A 16,884-nucleotide genomic window follows, 5' to 3' on the forward strand; every position below is an offset into this window, starting at 1 on the left:
AAAGTCAAGTTTTCTATTCAGCTCTGGTCTTTTCACTGAGAAAGCTTGAAAGTCCTCTATTTTGTTGAAAATCTATATTTTGCCTTGGAGCATGATACTCAGTGTTGCTGGGTAGGTGATTCTTGGTTTTAATCCTAGCTCCATTGACTTCTGGAATATCATATTCCAAGCCCTTTGATCCCTTAATGTAGAAGATGCTAGATCTTGTGTTATCCTGATTGTGTTTCCACAATACTCAAATTGTTTCTTTCTGGCTGCTTGCAATATTTTCTCCTTGATCTGGGAGCTCTGGAATTTGATGACAATATTCCTAGGAGTTTTCTTTTTGGGATCTTTTTCAGGAGATGATCGGTGGATTCTTTCAATTTCTATTTTACCCTCTGGCTCTAGAATATCATGGCAGTTTTCCTTGATAATTTCTTGAAAGATGATCTCTAGGCTCCTTTTTTGATCATGGCTTTCAGGTAGTCCAATAATTTTTAAATATTCTCTCCTGGATCTATTTTCCAGGTCAGTGGTTTTTCCAATGAGATATTTCACATTGTCTTCCATTTTTTCATTCCTTTGGTTCTGTTTTATAACATCTTGATTTCTCATCAGGTCACTAGCTTCCACTTGCTCCAGTCTAATTTTTAAGGTAGTATTTTCTTCAGTGGTCTTTTGGACCTCCTTTTCCATTTGGCTAATTCTGTCTTTCAAGGCATTCTTCTCCTCATTGGCTTTTTGGAGCTCTTTTGCCATTTGAGTTAGTCTATTTTTTAAGGTGTTATTTTCTTCAGTGTTTTTTTGGGTCTCCTTTAGCAAGTAGTTGGCTTGTTTTTCATGGTTTTCTTGCAGCACTCTCATTTCTCTTCCCAATTTTTCCTCTACTTCTCTAAATTGCTTTTCTAAATCCTTTTAGAGCTCTTCCATGGCCTGAGACCAGTTCATGTTTTTCTTGGAGGCTTTTGATGTAGGCTCTTTGACTTTGTTGACTTCTTCTGGCTGTATTTTTTGGCCTTCTTTGTCACTAAAGAAAGATTCCAAAATCTGAGTCTGAATCTGAGTCCGTTTTCGCTGCCTGGCCATGTTCCCAGCCAACTACTTGACCCTTGAGTTTTTCGTCAGGGTATGACTGCTTGTAGAGTAGAGAGTACTTTGTTCCAAGCTTGAGAGGATGTGCTGTTGTTTTCAGAGCTATTTCTATACAGCTAGCTCTGCCACACCAGCGCTCTTCCTCCCCCAAGAACCACCAACCAGGATGGGACTCAGATCATCTTGAGCAGGCTCTGCACTCCTGCTCAGGTCTGCCACTTAATTCCTCCCATCAGGTGAGTCTGGGGCTGGAAGCAACTACAGCTGTAGTTTTGTTGCTGCACCACCCCCACTGCCTCTGGGGTGGTAGCCAAACTGAGAACTCCTTCACTTTGTCCCCGCAGCTTTTCCCACTGACCTTCTCTGTTGTCTTTGGTGTTTGTGGGTTGAGAAGTCTGGTAACCTCCACAGCTCACTGATTCACAGTGCTAGGGCCTGTTGCATCCAGCTCCTGGGCTGGTTGGTCTGGGTGCAGCCCATGCTGGGCTCTGCTCCTTTCTGCTCTCAGCTCTGTGCGGGATAGACCTTACCCAACAACCATCCAGGCTGTCCTGGACTGCAGCCCTGCTTCCCTCTGCTGTTTTGTGGGTTCTGCAGTTCTAGAATTTGTTCAGAGCCATTTTTATAGGTTTTTGGAGGGACCTGGGGGGAGCTCACACAAGTCCCTGCTTTTCAGCAGCTAATTTGGCTCCTCCCCCCATGTATATACATATATATCTATACATACATACATACATATATATGTGTATATATACATATATCTATACATACATATATATATGTATGCGTATATATGTGTATATGTGTTTGTGTGTATATGTATATATGTATGTATGTATGCATGTATATATCAAGGACCTGACAGAGAACTCTCCAAGACTTGTCAACCTGGCTAACTCACATTGCTAAAAAAAATCTTCATAAAGAAAATGAGGATGTCAGGGGCAAAGATATTTTTTGTTTTGTTTTTTGTTTGTTTTTCATTGTTGCTGTTGATCGAATGCAAGAATTTCAGAAGAGAAATGCATCTGGTTTAGAAAATGACTTCTGAGAATAGGACTTTCCTGGACCACAATTTAAAATATAGGAAAAACAGGCTTCTGATCAGGGATGGATTACATCTAACAAGGGTCAGTAAGAATGTATTTGCCTAGAGCCTTGCAAATCTAATCAAAGTACTTTAAAAAGGAAAATAGAGGGAGAAAACTGCCTCTGCATACCCACCAAATGAGAATAGACAGTAACTACAACAGAAGAAGAATAGCAGTAGAAATGCCTTGGCTAGCCTGTGAATTCATAGTAAGAAAAATCCAAGAAAGGAGCCAGCAATGAAAGTCATGGCCTCATGACTACACATAAATATTCAAAATATGAATAACAAGCAAGGTGAACTAGAGATCCTTACATCAAGAGGCGAATTTGAACTCATAGTTATCATTGAAATTTGGCAAGATAAAACCCATAAATGGAATATGGCTCTGGAGTTAGGGTATAACTCATTCAAAAGGAACAGGATAGGTAACAAGGTGTGGAGGTGTTTGTGGGCATATAATATCCAGTGTATGTTATATACTAAGAAAATGTACTCATGTGAGGAAATCCAGGAACTATGGCAGAAGGAGACACATAGTAGGCAGCATTTGGCTGAGGACCAGTGGAGGCAGAAACAGAAGAAGTGTTGAGTAGCACCAGATCTCCCACTGTCCTACAAAGCAGTAATCATCTAAACAGTTTGGTACTAGATAAGAAATAAAGTGGTTTGATAAGTGGAATGGATGAGGTACACAATATACAGAAGCAAATGAGCCCAGTAACCTAGTGTTTGATAAACTCAAAGATCTCAGCTACTGGGGCAAGAACTAAGTATCTGACAAAAACTTCTGGGAAAACTTCAAAGTAGTATGGCACAAAATAGGCACAGACCAACATCTCACACTATATACTTAAAATAATGGGTACATGATTTAGACATTAAGGGTGATATCATAAGCAAACTAGAGGAGCATGGGAAGAAAGTCATTTGTCAGATTTTTGGATAGAGGAAGAGTTCATGACAAATCACAGGAGGTAAAGGACAAATTTAGTCCTGGACTTTGTCATCCTTTTTATCATTATGCTTGTAGGTTCTTTTTCCTTTTCCTTTATGCAAGAATATTCAGCAGTCTCTTTTAAAAGTTTTATTGCTATGTTTTATTTTTACATTACAAACATTTACAGATTGCTCCCATTTTATGGGAGTTCTCATGTAATGAGGTAAAACAGTTAAGTAAAACTAATAATTCATTGATTTTCTCTGAAAGCACATGCAGTATTCTATATCTATAGCACCTCCCTCTATTTTTTCAAGTCATCTGAAGCCTCTTTTCTCTCCTGCATGCTCCCTAACCCCATTGAAAGAAGAAAAGAAAAGCAAATTTCTCATAACAAAATATAAATAATCAAGCAAAACACATTTCCTCAGTGGCTATATAAAAGTATATATGTCTCATTCTGCATCCTAAACCAATCACCTCTCTGTCATGTTTCATCATCAGTCAGCTGGAATCATGAATAACCATTACATTGTTCATACAAATTTCAAAATGGTTTGCTTTTTACAGTGTTGGTATATAAATTATTTTAAGATATAAGAGCTTTTTGGAAAATGCAAAGCTATTTGTCAGTTATTTACAGGATTTCATATTAATCTAGGTAATTATTTTTCTTTGTTATCCCTTCTACCCTATAAACTGCAGAGTGGGGACAGTTCTGCTTTTTCCACCCTTACAGTAATATGGAGAAAAGACTCTCAATGTCCATAAAATGCTTGCCATACTCAACAGGTATACTCACAATCTGAATATATTTACAGCAACAAATTCTTATATCCCTCTATACAGCCAATGCTTCTGTAAACACACTTATCTCCATGATTCTGTACACAAATGATTCATGGAGTACAGAGAACAGTAATCTGATGCACTATAAATTGTGAATGGTTGGTTTTGTAAATAAAGTTTCCTCTTCTGAAAAAAATAGGTTCTAAGAATCAGAAACATATTCTGAGACCTGAATCCCTTGAAGGGACAGATGAAGAGGATCCTGTTACAGATCTGGAATGGGACCCACTGTCTACTGACTATCTCCTCGTGGCAAATTTACATCATGGCATTCGCCTTGTAGATTCTGAATCACTCTCTTGTATCACAACATTTAATTTTCCCACGGCAGCAGTATCAGTGCAGTGCTTAGCCTGGGTTCCTACTGCCCCTGGGATGTTTATAACTGGAGGTAAGTGTCATTGAGGAGTTTCTATTGAAGTAATTGCATTCTGAAAAAATTGATTTTAGGCTTTGTTCTGATTAATTCTGTACAAGTCTTAAAGCGTTCTAAATTCTGTGCTCCTAAGATCTTTCTGAGGCAATATATAAATCTGAAAAGGAAACAGAAAGTGATCTTTAGGCATTTGAATTTTCATATGATATTTAGATAAAAGTGAGATAAGAACCATTTAAGTTACCTACGTTCCATTTGAATTTCATCCTCATGGCAAGGTGAGATGAGGACTGTACATGTTTCTGGTGTCCATTCCCATGATGCGTGTAATTTTATCTTGAACTATCGAGTAAATTAGAAGTGTGTATGTGTGTGACTTTGCCAGATTAGTGTGGCTAAAATTAGGTCTTGACAGAATGACTATGGAAGGAGGTCAGTAACCTTTATTGATTTCATTGATAAATTGGTCAGCCATGACCTAGATCTGAGAATAGGCTCAGGTTGGATGATGAGGGTGGTTTAATACTCAGAGGGTTTTTTTAGTTTGAGAAGGTGTGACAAAGCTTTTGTTTTGCTGGCATAGCCTTTAAGAATCTCAGGTCACCTGCTTGTCATGACAGGGCATCACAATACCACTTTGGTAAAGACTTGTTAATATTATAAACCGTTGTGCTAGCTTTATGTGTGTTTAAAGAAGATGCCATGTATTTTGAGTTGTTTTAAGAAATTATGCTGCTTCCTTTAAACTCCCTTCACCAGGTTATCCTTATTACCAATATTAGGCATCTTTAAGGTAGCTAGCTGCCCATGAATGTGAAGCAGTTTTGTTAATGAATAGAGATTCTGAGCTTGAACCTCCAACCTTGGCTTCATTAGTGATGGGCCTAATGTTTTCTGATATTTAACTTAATACATTGAAGAAAATATGCACAACCCCTTTATGAAGTATGCTTAGTGTCTGATATAGCATGTTATACAAATGGGACTTTATCTTTTATGTGTTTTATTATTTTTAAATTTTGCTTTTGGTTAGCAGGAGATTTTCAAAAAATCATTCTTTATTGTATGTTCTGCTCCTCTGTGTTTCACGTGGCTAGCATGAGGAGAAATATCTGTGTGTGGGGAAGGTAATTTCCTCAGCAAACGATGGTAGAATACAAGAGCTTGGATGAGAAGGAGGGCCACTTTGGCAGTAAGAAAGAAGGTTTGGAGGCACAGGAGGCAGAGGAGGGTGGAGATCAAATGTTTTCATTCCTTCCCTATCTGCCCAGGAGACTATGTCTCATCCATCTCTGTAGATCAGAAAGAGAAATAGGAAGGGAGGGACTTCTCTCTGCCTAGTACTTATTTCTGAGTGAGACTGTCCAGAAAGTATGTAATAGGCGGGGAAATGGTCAGATCAAAGTGACTTAAATAGTAGATTAGAAAAAGAATATTTAGTTGAATTGGGGTACAAACAGTAAGTAATTTGTATGGCGACTAAAAGGGTATTTTGAGCTATTGAGTAATAGGAAAAAAAGCTAATAGAAGGAAATGCTATATTTGAAAGCCTAAGCTTTCAAATAATATATTTAAGTACATGAATGAAAAGCATTTAACAATAATAATAACATTTATATAGTAGTCACTATGTGCCAGGCACTGTGCCAAGTGTTTTGCAAATATAATCTCATTTGATCCTTACAACAACCCTAGGAGGAAGGTGCTATTATAATCTCCATTTTACAGATGAGGAAATTGAGGCAGAGATTTTTTTTAAAGTGACATGTTCAGGGTCACACAGCTAGTGTTTGAAGCCACATTTGAACCCAGGTCTTCCTGAACTGACACTCTCTCCATTGCACCACCTAGCTACTCCACCATTTACAAAGCACTTATTAGGTGCTAAGCCCTGTGTCAAGTCTTGGAGATACAAATGCAAAATAAAAGATAACTCAGATCTTCAAGGATATTATCACAGAAGAAAACAATATCCATAGGGAGATAGTGGCAAGGTTGGGGCACTAAGATGCAGACAGTGAGTGGAGCTATAGGGGAATAATCTGACACTGGAACAGATGCAGACTGATTTTGATCATGATTCAGAACTAGAGAGTATTGAGGCAAAATTTCCAGAGATGAAAGGGCTGAAACCTCTAGAGTATTGTTTGGTCTGGGTGAGGAGGTGGCTGGTGAGTAGGGAGTAAAGCAAAATATGACTAGGGTCTCCCTGAAGTAGGGGGCCAGGAAAGAAACCTGGAGCCCCAGGGGCAAAGCCAGAGGTTGAAAGGGTCTCACATCTCCAGGGAATGGTCTCTAAGGGATGGGTAGGTAGGACAGTGAAGGCAGCTGTGAAGGCTATGGAGCAGATGGTCAGGAAGTAGGGAGTGAATACACACACACACACACACACACACGTATATAAATAAAATTTGCCATGTATGTGTAATTTGTTTTATATGTAAAATGAGCTATGGTGATGTGAATATATTATTATACTACATTTTAAGAGTGATGTCAACAAAATACACTAAATTCCCTCTGTTATAGTTTAATATATAGTTTAATTACATTTTATACATTTATATATTACTATTTTATATATTATATATAATATATATAATAATATATATATTACATCACACAAATATAGTTTAATTACATTTTATATGTAGGTAATCCAATTTCAAAACTGAGCTTTACTGAAGAGAATTTTTGTGTTCCTATTAGATTCCCAAGTTGGGGTACTTAGAGTTTGGAATGTTTCAAGGTCAACACCTATTGAGAATTTTAAATTGAAGAAAACAGGATTTCATGTTTTACATGTACTTAATTCTCCGCCAAAGAAAAAATGTGAGTAAAAATACATTATTTGATAAGAAAGTTTATAGTTGATAACAAATATGATAGCTGTTAATAAGTATCACAGGCTAGTGAAGTGTCTTGGGTTGGACTAAGTGACAGAAATAAAAAACCCTGGGACTCTGACATATTAGATTAATGACTACAAAGCTAGAAGATTCAGATTTCAGTCCTGGCTCCACCATTTGCCCCCCGTGTAAATCTGGGCAAATTACGTATTCTCTCTGGGCTTAATTACCTTGATCTCTGTATCCTCACTACCTGTCACTTAGTAAGCACTTGATAAATGCTTGTTTAATGATCTTCAAAATGAAGGGGTTAAGAGAGCAGTTTGATGATCCTTCTACGGTCCTTAACTCAACAACAGACAATTCTAAGGTACTTGAGAAAGGATGAAGCAGCATTAAAGTAGTAAGGAAGATTTTTTTAATAGTATTTTTATATGGCTCAAAAGAAGAAAGTGGCTGAAAAGTAGGTGATGTTATCCTTATAATATATAGTGAACAGGTATAAAGACATTCTCTTTTTCTCAGACTAACCCCTCTATTCCTGAAATACACTCCTTCCTTACTTCTGTCTTCTAGAACACCTAATTTCCTTCATAACTCATATCAGACACTACCTCCTTCTAAAGCTTTTCCTAATTCTTCTCAACTGCTGTGTGCTCACGCACACACACATACAAATTTACCCTTTATTCTGTGTATATGCATACAGATTTACATACTTATTTTGTAGTGTTTACATTATAAGTATTATGAATATTTACATACTTATTTTTGTCTGTATTTATACATGTATATGTTGTCTTCTCCTTAAAAAATGTGTAAGCTTTTTGAGGGCAGGGACTATTGCTTCTGTGTTTGTATTCCTTAGTCAATTAATCAACACACATTTATTAAACACCTACTATGTGCCAGACACAGCGCTGAATACTGGGGAGATGAAAAAAGGCAGAAGAAAATAATTACTAAAAGAAAAATAGTAATATGGAATGTGAAGGTGGTATAGGGGCATTTTGTAGAAGTAGAGGCAGGAGAGATGAGATTCTTTGAAGAATAAGTGAGCAGAAGATGCCCAAAGAAGATTTTAAATGGGTGCTTTTATCAAATAGAAGTCAATCAACTAGTATCTATTAAGAGCCTTCTATGTACCAGGCACTGTGCTAAGCACTGGAGATATACAAAGAAAGGCCAAAGATAGTACCTACTTCTAAGAGCTCACAGTCTAACGGGGAAGACAACATGCAAAGAACTATGTACAGACAAGATATAGATAGGATAAGTTTGAGAGAGTCCCAAAGTGAAGGCACTAAGGTGAAGGATGACTGGGAAAGACCTCTGGAAGAAGTTGGGACTTTAGTTAAGACTTGAAGGAAGTCAGGAAAGCCAGGAGGTGGAATTGAGACGGGACAATGTTCCATGCTTGGGATACAGCTAATGAAAACAGTTAGAGACAGGAGATGGAATGTCATGTGTGAGGAACAGCTAGGAGGCCAGTGTCACTGGATTGAAGAGGATATGAAGGGGAGTAAGGTGTAAGAAGACTGGAAAACTAGGAAGGAACTAGGTTATAAAGAGCTTTAAAATCCAAACAGGCTTTCCTATTTGATCCTGGTAGCATGATGGAATCACTGGAGTTGACTAAATATGATAGAGTGATAGAGTCAGATGCAGTTTTAGGAAGATCAATTTGACAGCTGAGTGGAGACTAAATTAGAGTGGGGAGAGGCTTGAAGCAGAGAGATCAACCACTGTGCTATTGCAGTCGTCCAGGCATGAGGTGATGAAGGCCTACCCCAGGCCTTCTGACATTATTAGAGGAGAAACAGGGGACATTTATAAGTTTAAGATTTCTTTTAGGGAATTAGTAATGTGAGACTGGAGGTCAGGATAGAGATGAAGTCTAGACAAGCAGATCTGAGAGTCTTTTGCATTGAAATGATAGTTGAAACGATGAGAGCTGATGAGATCTCTTATTGTAATAGTATGAGAGAAAAGAGAAGAAGGCCCAGGACAGGGTGAATAACGCTCATCATGTGCATTGTACAGCTATTCTTTTAGAATATGGGTTGAAGTAGATGGCCACTAAGGTCACTTAAATCTCTGAAATTCTTTGATTCGGTGCCTGTAGTACCAACTTCAGAGGGTTGTTATTAGAGTCAAAGGAGAGAATATATATATAATGTGTTTTCACAAAGCGTAAAGTATTGTGCTAAGTGCTAAGAGTACAAAGACAAAAATGAAAGGCCTTCCCAATCCAAGTCTGGCATTCTAGCCACTAGAACACCATGTTGCCACATGTGGCAGCCAGAACTTGAATCTGGATTTCTTAACTCCTGTAAGGTCTAGCACTTTTCCTACAAAGCCTGAAAAGAATGCATGTAGTTAGGGCCTAAATTAAATTATCTGGTAAATTAACATCTCCTTCTATGCAATCTGATGTGATTATATGTCCTGTGATTCACTTTGGCAATATAGATGGCAATCTACAGAACATATTCTTTTCCAGGTGAAAAGTCATGGAGGCCTTCTTGAAATAGGTGGATCATTCTGTGAAAAGCTGTTCCTCCCCCTGTATTCACATTCTAGTCACATTCCAATATCAGCCATATTGCAAATATGTATTTGAAGGTTGGACCCATTTTAAAGCCTTAGATCTGCATGCATTATGTCACCTAACTGTTAAAAAAAACAATGAAAGGTATTAAATGTTTTCAGGATATTATATATAGATATACATTTTTAAATATTATGCATAAATATATTACATATATAAAATATGTAATAGAGAGAGAAAATTAGGAAGGAAAAACTTATTGTCCAGAAGTTTTAACACTTGTTCAGAAAACTAACTTAGTCTCTGTAGAGGTGACAAGATGATAAACTAATTTTGTAAAGGATAGTAGGATTTGGAGATGGAAGGAACTTTAAAGACCAGTGAGGTAGCAAGCTGACTCCAATTCTTAAAATATCCTTTTCTTTATAGAAACACTCTTAAATAAAGGGGTTAGTTGAAGAAATGACATCCAGGTCATGAATATGATGAAGATGCATTTTAAACAGTATAGAGTGTAGCTGTTAGTACAGCAGGGAAGGCAATTCACTTTAACCATAGGAGCATTTCAGTAATGATTTCATGCCTGACGGTCAACAGATTCTGCAAGTTAGTAGTAGTACCTATGCTGCAAGGATAAAGTTTAGGAGTCTGAAATTAACATTGGAGGTTAAATAGCATGGAGCATTGCAAAATATACGAGACTAGGAGTCTAGAGACTTGAGTTCATTTCTCAGTTCTGCCCATATCTAGCATTGGACCTGGTCAATTCATGTTTCTTTTTTGGTTTTAAAATCAACAAAAAACCTGGACCTCATTTACTTCATCTGTAAGTAAGTGAGGGGTAAACCAGATCATCCAGAAGGCCCCTTCTGCCTCTTAAATTCTATGATTTTTAAATAGCTGAAGTTCTCTTTATAAGAGGTATTAGGGAAGGTTATAATATTGTAGCATTATTCAGAGGAAAGTTTTATATTAAACATTGTATCTGCGGATTTTTTAAAAGGTTTTTTTTTTGTCAGGCTCCTGGAATAGGATGAACTATACTTTTCCAATGAAATTTTAATTAAATTTTTATTCTTTCGTAACTGTATATACTTCTTTTTTGTAAGGATATCTTAACTATTGTGTGTATATGTGTGTGTGTGTGTGTGTGTGTGTGTATAAGCAGGAGACCAGGGTTATGTATAACTTATACATTTTCCCCATACATTTCTCAAAAAAGTATTCCTTTATTTGTACAGAAAATTTGGTCAGAATATCTTGGCTTCATTCACAAGATTCAGATTATAAAAGAAAATAAATAATTGAACATCTTTATTTTAAACGATGTATTGAGACTTGGTTCTAGTATATGAGAAGTGTGTTAGTTTTAGCACAGTGCCTGGCACATAGAAGGTGCTTAATAAATGTTTAACTGCTTGCCTAATACTTTCATGTAATTTATACTTTTTTTGTTTAAATTAAACAGTTTCAGCACATTCTCCAACCAAAAATCATTATACATCCTCAACTAGTGAAGCTGTTCCTCCTCCAACTCTGACACAGAATCAAACTTTTTCTCTTCCTCCGGGCCATGCAGTCTGCTGTTTCATGGATGGTGGAGTTGGGCTTTATGATATGGGAGCCAAGAAATGGGATTTTCTTAGGGACTTGGTATGTCTACTATCATGTTCTAAAATCTATGACTTTCTACCTTTTTATATTATGCAGTCTTGTATAGTGGAAAGAAGGCAAGACTTGGAGTCAGGAAAACCTAGGTTCAAGTCTAGTCTCTCATAGCATGACCATGGACTAATCACTTAACTTCTCAGTGCCCCAAGCAGCTAAGACTGTAAGAGAAAAGCTACCAATCTATATTGGTAGAGGGAATTTCTACAGTACGGGTTCTGTTCTACTAATGAAATCACAGGTCTGGACCAAAATCCCCCATCAATAGCAACTAAGGTGATGGTGCTGAATGATGTCATGCCTATATATTACAAATAATAAATATTTTTTTTAAAAAATCATGGGTAAGTTTCCTCCCTGCCCCTTGCTTTATACTACTGCTTCTCTCCTTGTGCCAAGCAGAAGGGTCTTTGGGCAGGAGGTATGAGAAGGAAATAACATTAAGTGGCTATTACAGAGAAGATCTGGTTCAAGCAGCACTCTGGAACCCATAGCTCAGTTCCTGCCCTGGACTAGCCACCAAATCCATTCACTGTACTCTGTTATAGGCTAGCTGTGGCCAGCCAAGTTTGTAGAAGATAGATGGGATGGAAAACATCTCCTCATGGGAATATCAATCCTTTCCATAGTTGACTTGGGGTCTTAGGTGGTTTCCTGTGCTGGGAATCCCAGATCAGACTTCTTCCAGTTTCCACCATTTCATATAGTAAGTCAAGAAGGGAGGGGATACTCTTTTACATGCTTTTTGGGGGAAGAGCAAACATATGCAACTTGCACATTTCCTAAAACTCCTAGGTCTAGTTCAGTCCTAAGGCTGGAGTAGAATAGTAGGCCTGTAGATTCTCAGTAGATATTGTTTTGTAATGCATTGTTTTCTTGTTATTCTGTATATCTCTTTGCCTCTCAATTCTGTGGTGAGTAAACACTGCATTATACACCATTTCTGTAGTGAGTAAATTCAAGCATGTGTCTCTGTTTGTGGTCAGCTAGTACCATTATTATGACAAGGTCAACAAGGAAGTGGAGGCTTCCCCACTGAGAGAGGACTCAAAGCTAAGTATTCACTAGGAAGACCCACACCTAACTCAATAGGCAGGTTGCATTAGAGGTGGGGGGTGGGTAGAGAGAGAAACTGAGACAGAGCAGTGGACAGGCCTCTGATTTACAAGAAAATGATGTGGTTTGGGGTTGCTGTGAACTTCAAAATATCAGGGTACTGGGCAGCTTCTGCCTGGAAGGAATTCAAGCGCCCAAATTGTCTTCCAGTCAAAGTAGCAAGGTTTATTGTAATGCCCATAGTGTGGGTGAGATTCCTAGTGAATCTTCAGCTTATGGGGTAAGACTGATACTTATGTACAAAAAAAGGATAGTGAAAAGATCTGGATGGGATTAAGGAGTGGTAAGTAGCCTGTGGTGAGCCAGGTGCAATAGTGACAGGAATTAAGTGGTCTGGGTAGGTCAAGGACCACAGGGAAAGGACTGTCAAGTATCCAGGTGGGCTGGGATGGGCCAGATGCCTTGGGGGAGATGCCAGTGATCTGGGCTGCTGAAATGTGTGAGAAAATTCAGGGACTAGGTTGCTTTCGAAGACATGGTCTTTTCCTTTTAAGATCCAAGTCTGTCACCCCATCAGAACCACTTAAAGCAGGGCTATTATTCAGCATGTCTGCCTAAATAAGCATGAATTTATCCACTGTGATAGCTACCCACTGAGAAGCCCCATACTGCTAGCCTCTGCTCTCCCTCTCTCTATAGGGTGCCTCACTGTCAAGGTGTGTGTGGGTTTGTAGGTTATAAAACATATAATTTCTCTTATTCCTCCAATCTAAAGCCCCTGTTTCTGTACCTTTTAAGGGGAAAAGACAAATGTGAAGTGAGGGGACTTTCAAGGTTAGGAGTAGTTCTTTGACCATGACTTACCACAATTTGCTCTCAAATGACTAAAAACTTCAGAAATAGTAAAGAGATATAGAGCTAGAAATAGCTGTGTGCGTCTGAGACCACTACTCACGTTAAAAATAGGCAGAGACTGTTCCTGAGAGAAGGCAAAAAGGAATTGTATTGCTTTCCCATGAGAAAGGACGGCACCCAAGCAGGGGTGCTTTAATTATGTTTTACATTTATTCGGTCTGAATAAATGGGCACGTCCCCGAACAGAGTACAGGAGAGTACAAAGGACTCAGATGGACGCCAACTCTTTTATTGACTTTCCCTTTGAATCTCTCATCAGGCTCTTCATTGGCCAGATACAAACCCCCTGACTGCCTACCTCAAATGGCTCATTTAAGCATACCTACAAGCCTCTAACCTTTTGCCCCAGAACTTTGATTAGAATTAGTTCTAACCAGTCACCTGACTTAAATTCTGCTAAAGCTAGGGGGGCAGGGCCCAGGAGGGGAAGAGGAATTCTTTCAACTCTGTGGAAACAAAACTGCTCCCTGCCACCCCCAGTCCTTACACAGCTATATAATATACACATATATTAAACCATACTAGAATATTAATATTGTTAGAAATAATCATCTTACCAAGAATTTCACCTGGCCACAAGTGAATTTAGAAAAAAAGATTTTGGGGGGGATTTTTGGAGTCTGTTTCAGTCTTATGGAAGAAGTCTAAAAGAGACAGTAGAATGTAGAATGTTTAGCAGAGTACCGAATATGCAGTACTATAAATAAAGCCAAGGAGAAGACTGGAGGCAGATAATAAGAATCTTGAATTAACTGCAAAAAAAATGTTTATTTTCTTTGGTAAACAGTAGGGAGCTACGAAATGTTTTTGAGCAAGAGAGAAACTTTCAGATCTGTTCATTAGGAAGTCTACTTTAGCAATAAGTTTGAAGGATGGATTGAAAAGGGGAAAGTCTGGAGACAGACCAGTTAGGGGGTACTGAGGGTACAACCCGGTCAAGAGTTAATGAGAGTGGCACTGGAGTCCATTATATAAAGGAAAATGAACACCTAAGGAACACACTGAAGAAACAATGAGATTGGGCACAAAACATGGGCCAGGCCAGTCAAACCACAACCAACCCTCAATCCCCACCTCCTGTCAGACCATGGTAGAAAGAGCCCAAGAGCCCTGGGAGTGGCAATGACCCTAAGACCACCAACTTTGCTTCCAGCCCGGCCCCCAGCAGCCCGTAAGGTAGGGAAGCAACCCTTGGGGATGAGCGCTTGCCGTCCTGCTACTCCTACCAATACCAATTGCCGGCAATAGGTGATTAAACCTGAGAGCTCCAACAACAGTTGTGCTCCCTAGACCACTGGCCTTGCCTCCAGCTTGGTCCCTACAGCCATAGCTCAGGGTAGTAACCCTTGTGGAGACTCAGCCCAGCCATAAGCTCTGCAAATGCTACAAGCCTTGTCCCTTCAGCAGCAACTGCTCCTAAGGACCAGGAGAACAAAATTCTTGCCAATGCCCTTTATACAGCCAAATGTTAAGACGTCAGAAAGGGGTTAAAGAAGATGTGTCACTGTCTGCTTTGCCACTGTACCTTAAGAAAGATCAGCCTTTCCATCTGACTCACAGATGAAAACTATTCTACGTATTGTTTCCTGCTTTGGAAGGTGATCTCCTTCAGAGCAGGAACTGTCTGCCTTTCTATTTGCACCCCTAGCACTTAGCAAAATAGAAAGCACTTAAATACACTTTCATTCATAACAAAGTATATAATTGGCAGAAAAGTAATGAAATTATAGTTTATGTTGAAGAATTACAAATAAATTTATATTTGAATATGACTAAACCTATCATTAGATGGATTTGGGGGGTGTAGACCTTCCCAGTAAGGAAACTCCTACTACCAGTATAGATTAGCAACTCTTCTGTAACATAAAAGTCTTAGACAGTTGTATGATGAGTTGCATGAGGCACAGGGTTACATACCCAGTATTGTATCAGAGATAAGACTTGAGCCTAGGTTTTCCTGGATTCCTGAACCCAACTCTCTATGCCCTACTTCATGCTATTTCTTTTTGCTGGTTGGATGTAACATTAAATTTTGTTATGCACCTGTTCCTTTCCTAGGAAAAGATACCTTCTTAGTATTAGTTTACAACTTGGTCTTCTTCTAACTAGGGTTCTGAAGATGGCCAAGCTCACGTGCCTATTCTTTAAGGAAATTCTACAACTTTACACCTTCCTTTTCATGTGACCTCTGATCAAAGTCCCCATTTTTTCATATTTCTGGGATATACTTTTCATTTTCCAGGTAAATATTTGCATTTCTACCACATAGCAGCAGCTCCTGTCTCCTGTCCAATAGTCAGGCCAGCCATAAACTGAAACCTGGACCAGGTTATCTAGTTTTCAAATGGCTTTCCTGATTCCTTCAGGTGCTAGGGCCTGTATTCTTTTTTTAAAATATATTTTCTACGTATCCCTACGTGTACCTGTGGTTTGCCTCAGTTAGTCAGTGCCTTGAGGAGGGCTTGATTTTGTCCATTCAGCTCCAGAACCCAGCACAATACCAGGAATGCATGTTTGTTGACTGAATGAAACCATAAACATCTCTAATAAAAAAAATTCATATGAAAAATACAATTGCCTTGATGAAAAAGACTTGATGATAGATGTGAAACAAAGAAATATCACAGAATTATAAACCATTAGAATTAGAGAGGACCTCAGAGATTGTCCAGTCTAAGCACTCCATTATACAGATGAGGAGATTTCAACAAAGGTCAAAAAGCTCAGGAATAGAATCCATTCCAGTGTTCTTGCTACTATGCTACTATGCTTTCAGAAAAAATCCATGGGATTCTGAAATCTGCTTTATCTACTCTAATACTCAAATGAAATTTGATTTTGTTGATTTTTATATTTTACAAAAAATAAATTTGTATCTTAGTTTACTTTAAGGGTTTGAATTCTACCAAGTTATACTGGTACAAATCATTAGTAGCAGTTTTCCCAATAGACTTCTTGCAGCAAATCTTTATTTGCCCATTTTTCACTCTCCCTTGCTGTCCTACTACCTTTTCCCACTTGAGGTCCTCCTCATGAAAAACAGCAACACAGCCATTTTCATGTAACTCCAGAGACATATTCTTCTGTAGAAGACAAATAATTGTTAACTGGTTTACAAATGAATACAAAACAGGAATATGAGAAATCTTAGCTCAACAGAAGGGGCAGAGCACTGGGTGGTTCTATTCTTCTTTTCCTCCTTCCCTCTATAGAATAATTGCTCAGTAACAAAGACACACATCACCTTCGCACCTTTAAGAAAAGCCCTGGAAGTTTGAACTGAGATACTGTCCATCTAGAAAAGGTAGTCTCAGTAATTCTTCCTGGATACCAGCCTGGAAATAGTCATGTTACCTTCTTCAAATCCTTCTTCCTTTAAACATCTCGTTAAGTCAAGGTACACCCCTAAAGATTTGTGTGGTGTATCTCTCTTGATCAGGGACAAAGCACAAAAGTAACACGAAAGTCAGATCGTCCTTAAATATTTCCTAGAAGAAGCATTGGAACTTTGTATTG

At 38.4% G+C, this 16,884-nt stretch overlaps 1 protein-coding gene across 5 annotated transcripts in view; it reads left to right on the forward strand.

The window, feature by feature from the left end:
- The window catches only part of WDR17 (WD repeat domain 17), a 94,335-nt gene that overhangs the window by 14,166 nt on the left and 63,285 nt on the right, over positions 1–16,884 (forward strand). For all 5 annotated transcript variants that reach the window (XM_036763458.1, XM_036763460.1, XM_036763459.1 and 2 more), the window contains exons 4-6: positions 4,093–4,344; positions 7,039–7,161; positions 11,198–11,382. In XM_036763458.1, the coding sequence (XP_036619353.1) occupies positions 4,093–4,344; positions 7,039–7,161; positions 11,198–11,382 (560 nt within the window). The remainder of the gene's footprint in view (positions 1–4,092; positions 4,345–7,038; positions 7,162–11,197; positions 11,383–16,884) is intronic.

Source organism: Trichosurus vulpecula, chromosome 6, assembly GCF_011100635.1.
Source record: "Trichosurus vulpecula isolate mTriVul1 chromosome 6, mTriVul1.pri, whole genome shotgun sequence".
Taxonomy (NCBI): domain Eukaryota; kingdom Metazoa; phylum Chordata; class Mammalia; order Diprotodontia; family Phalangeridae; genus Trichosurus; species Trichosurus vulpecula.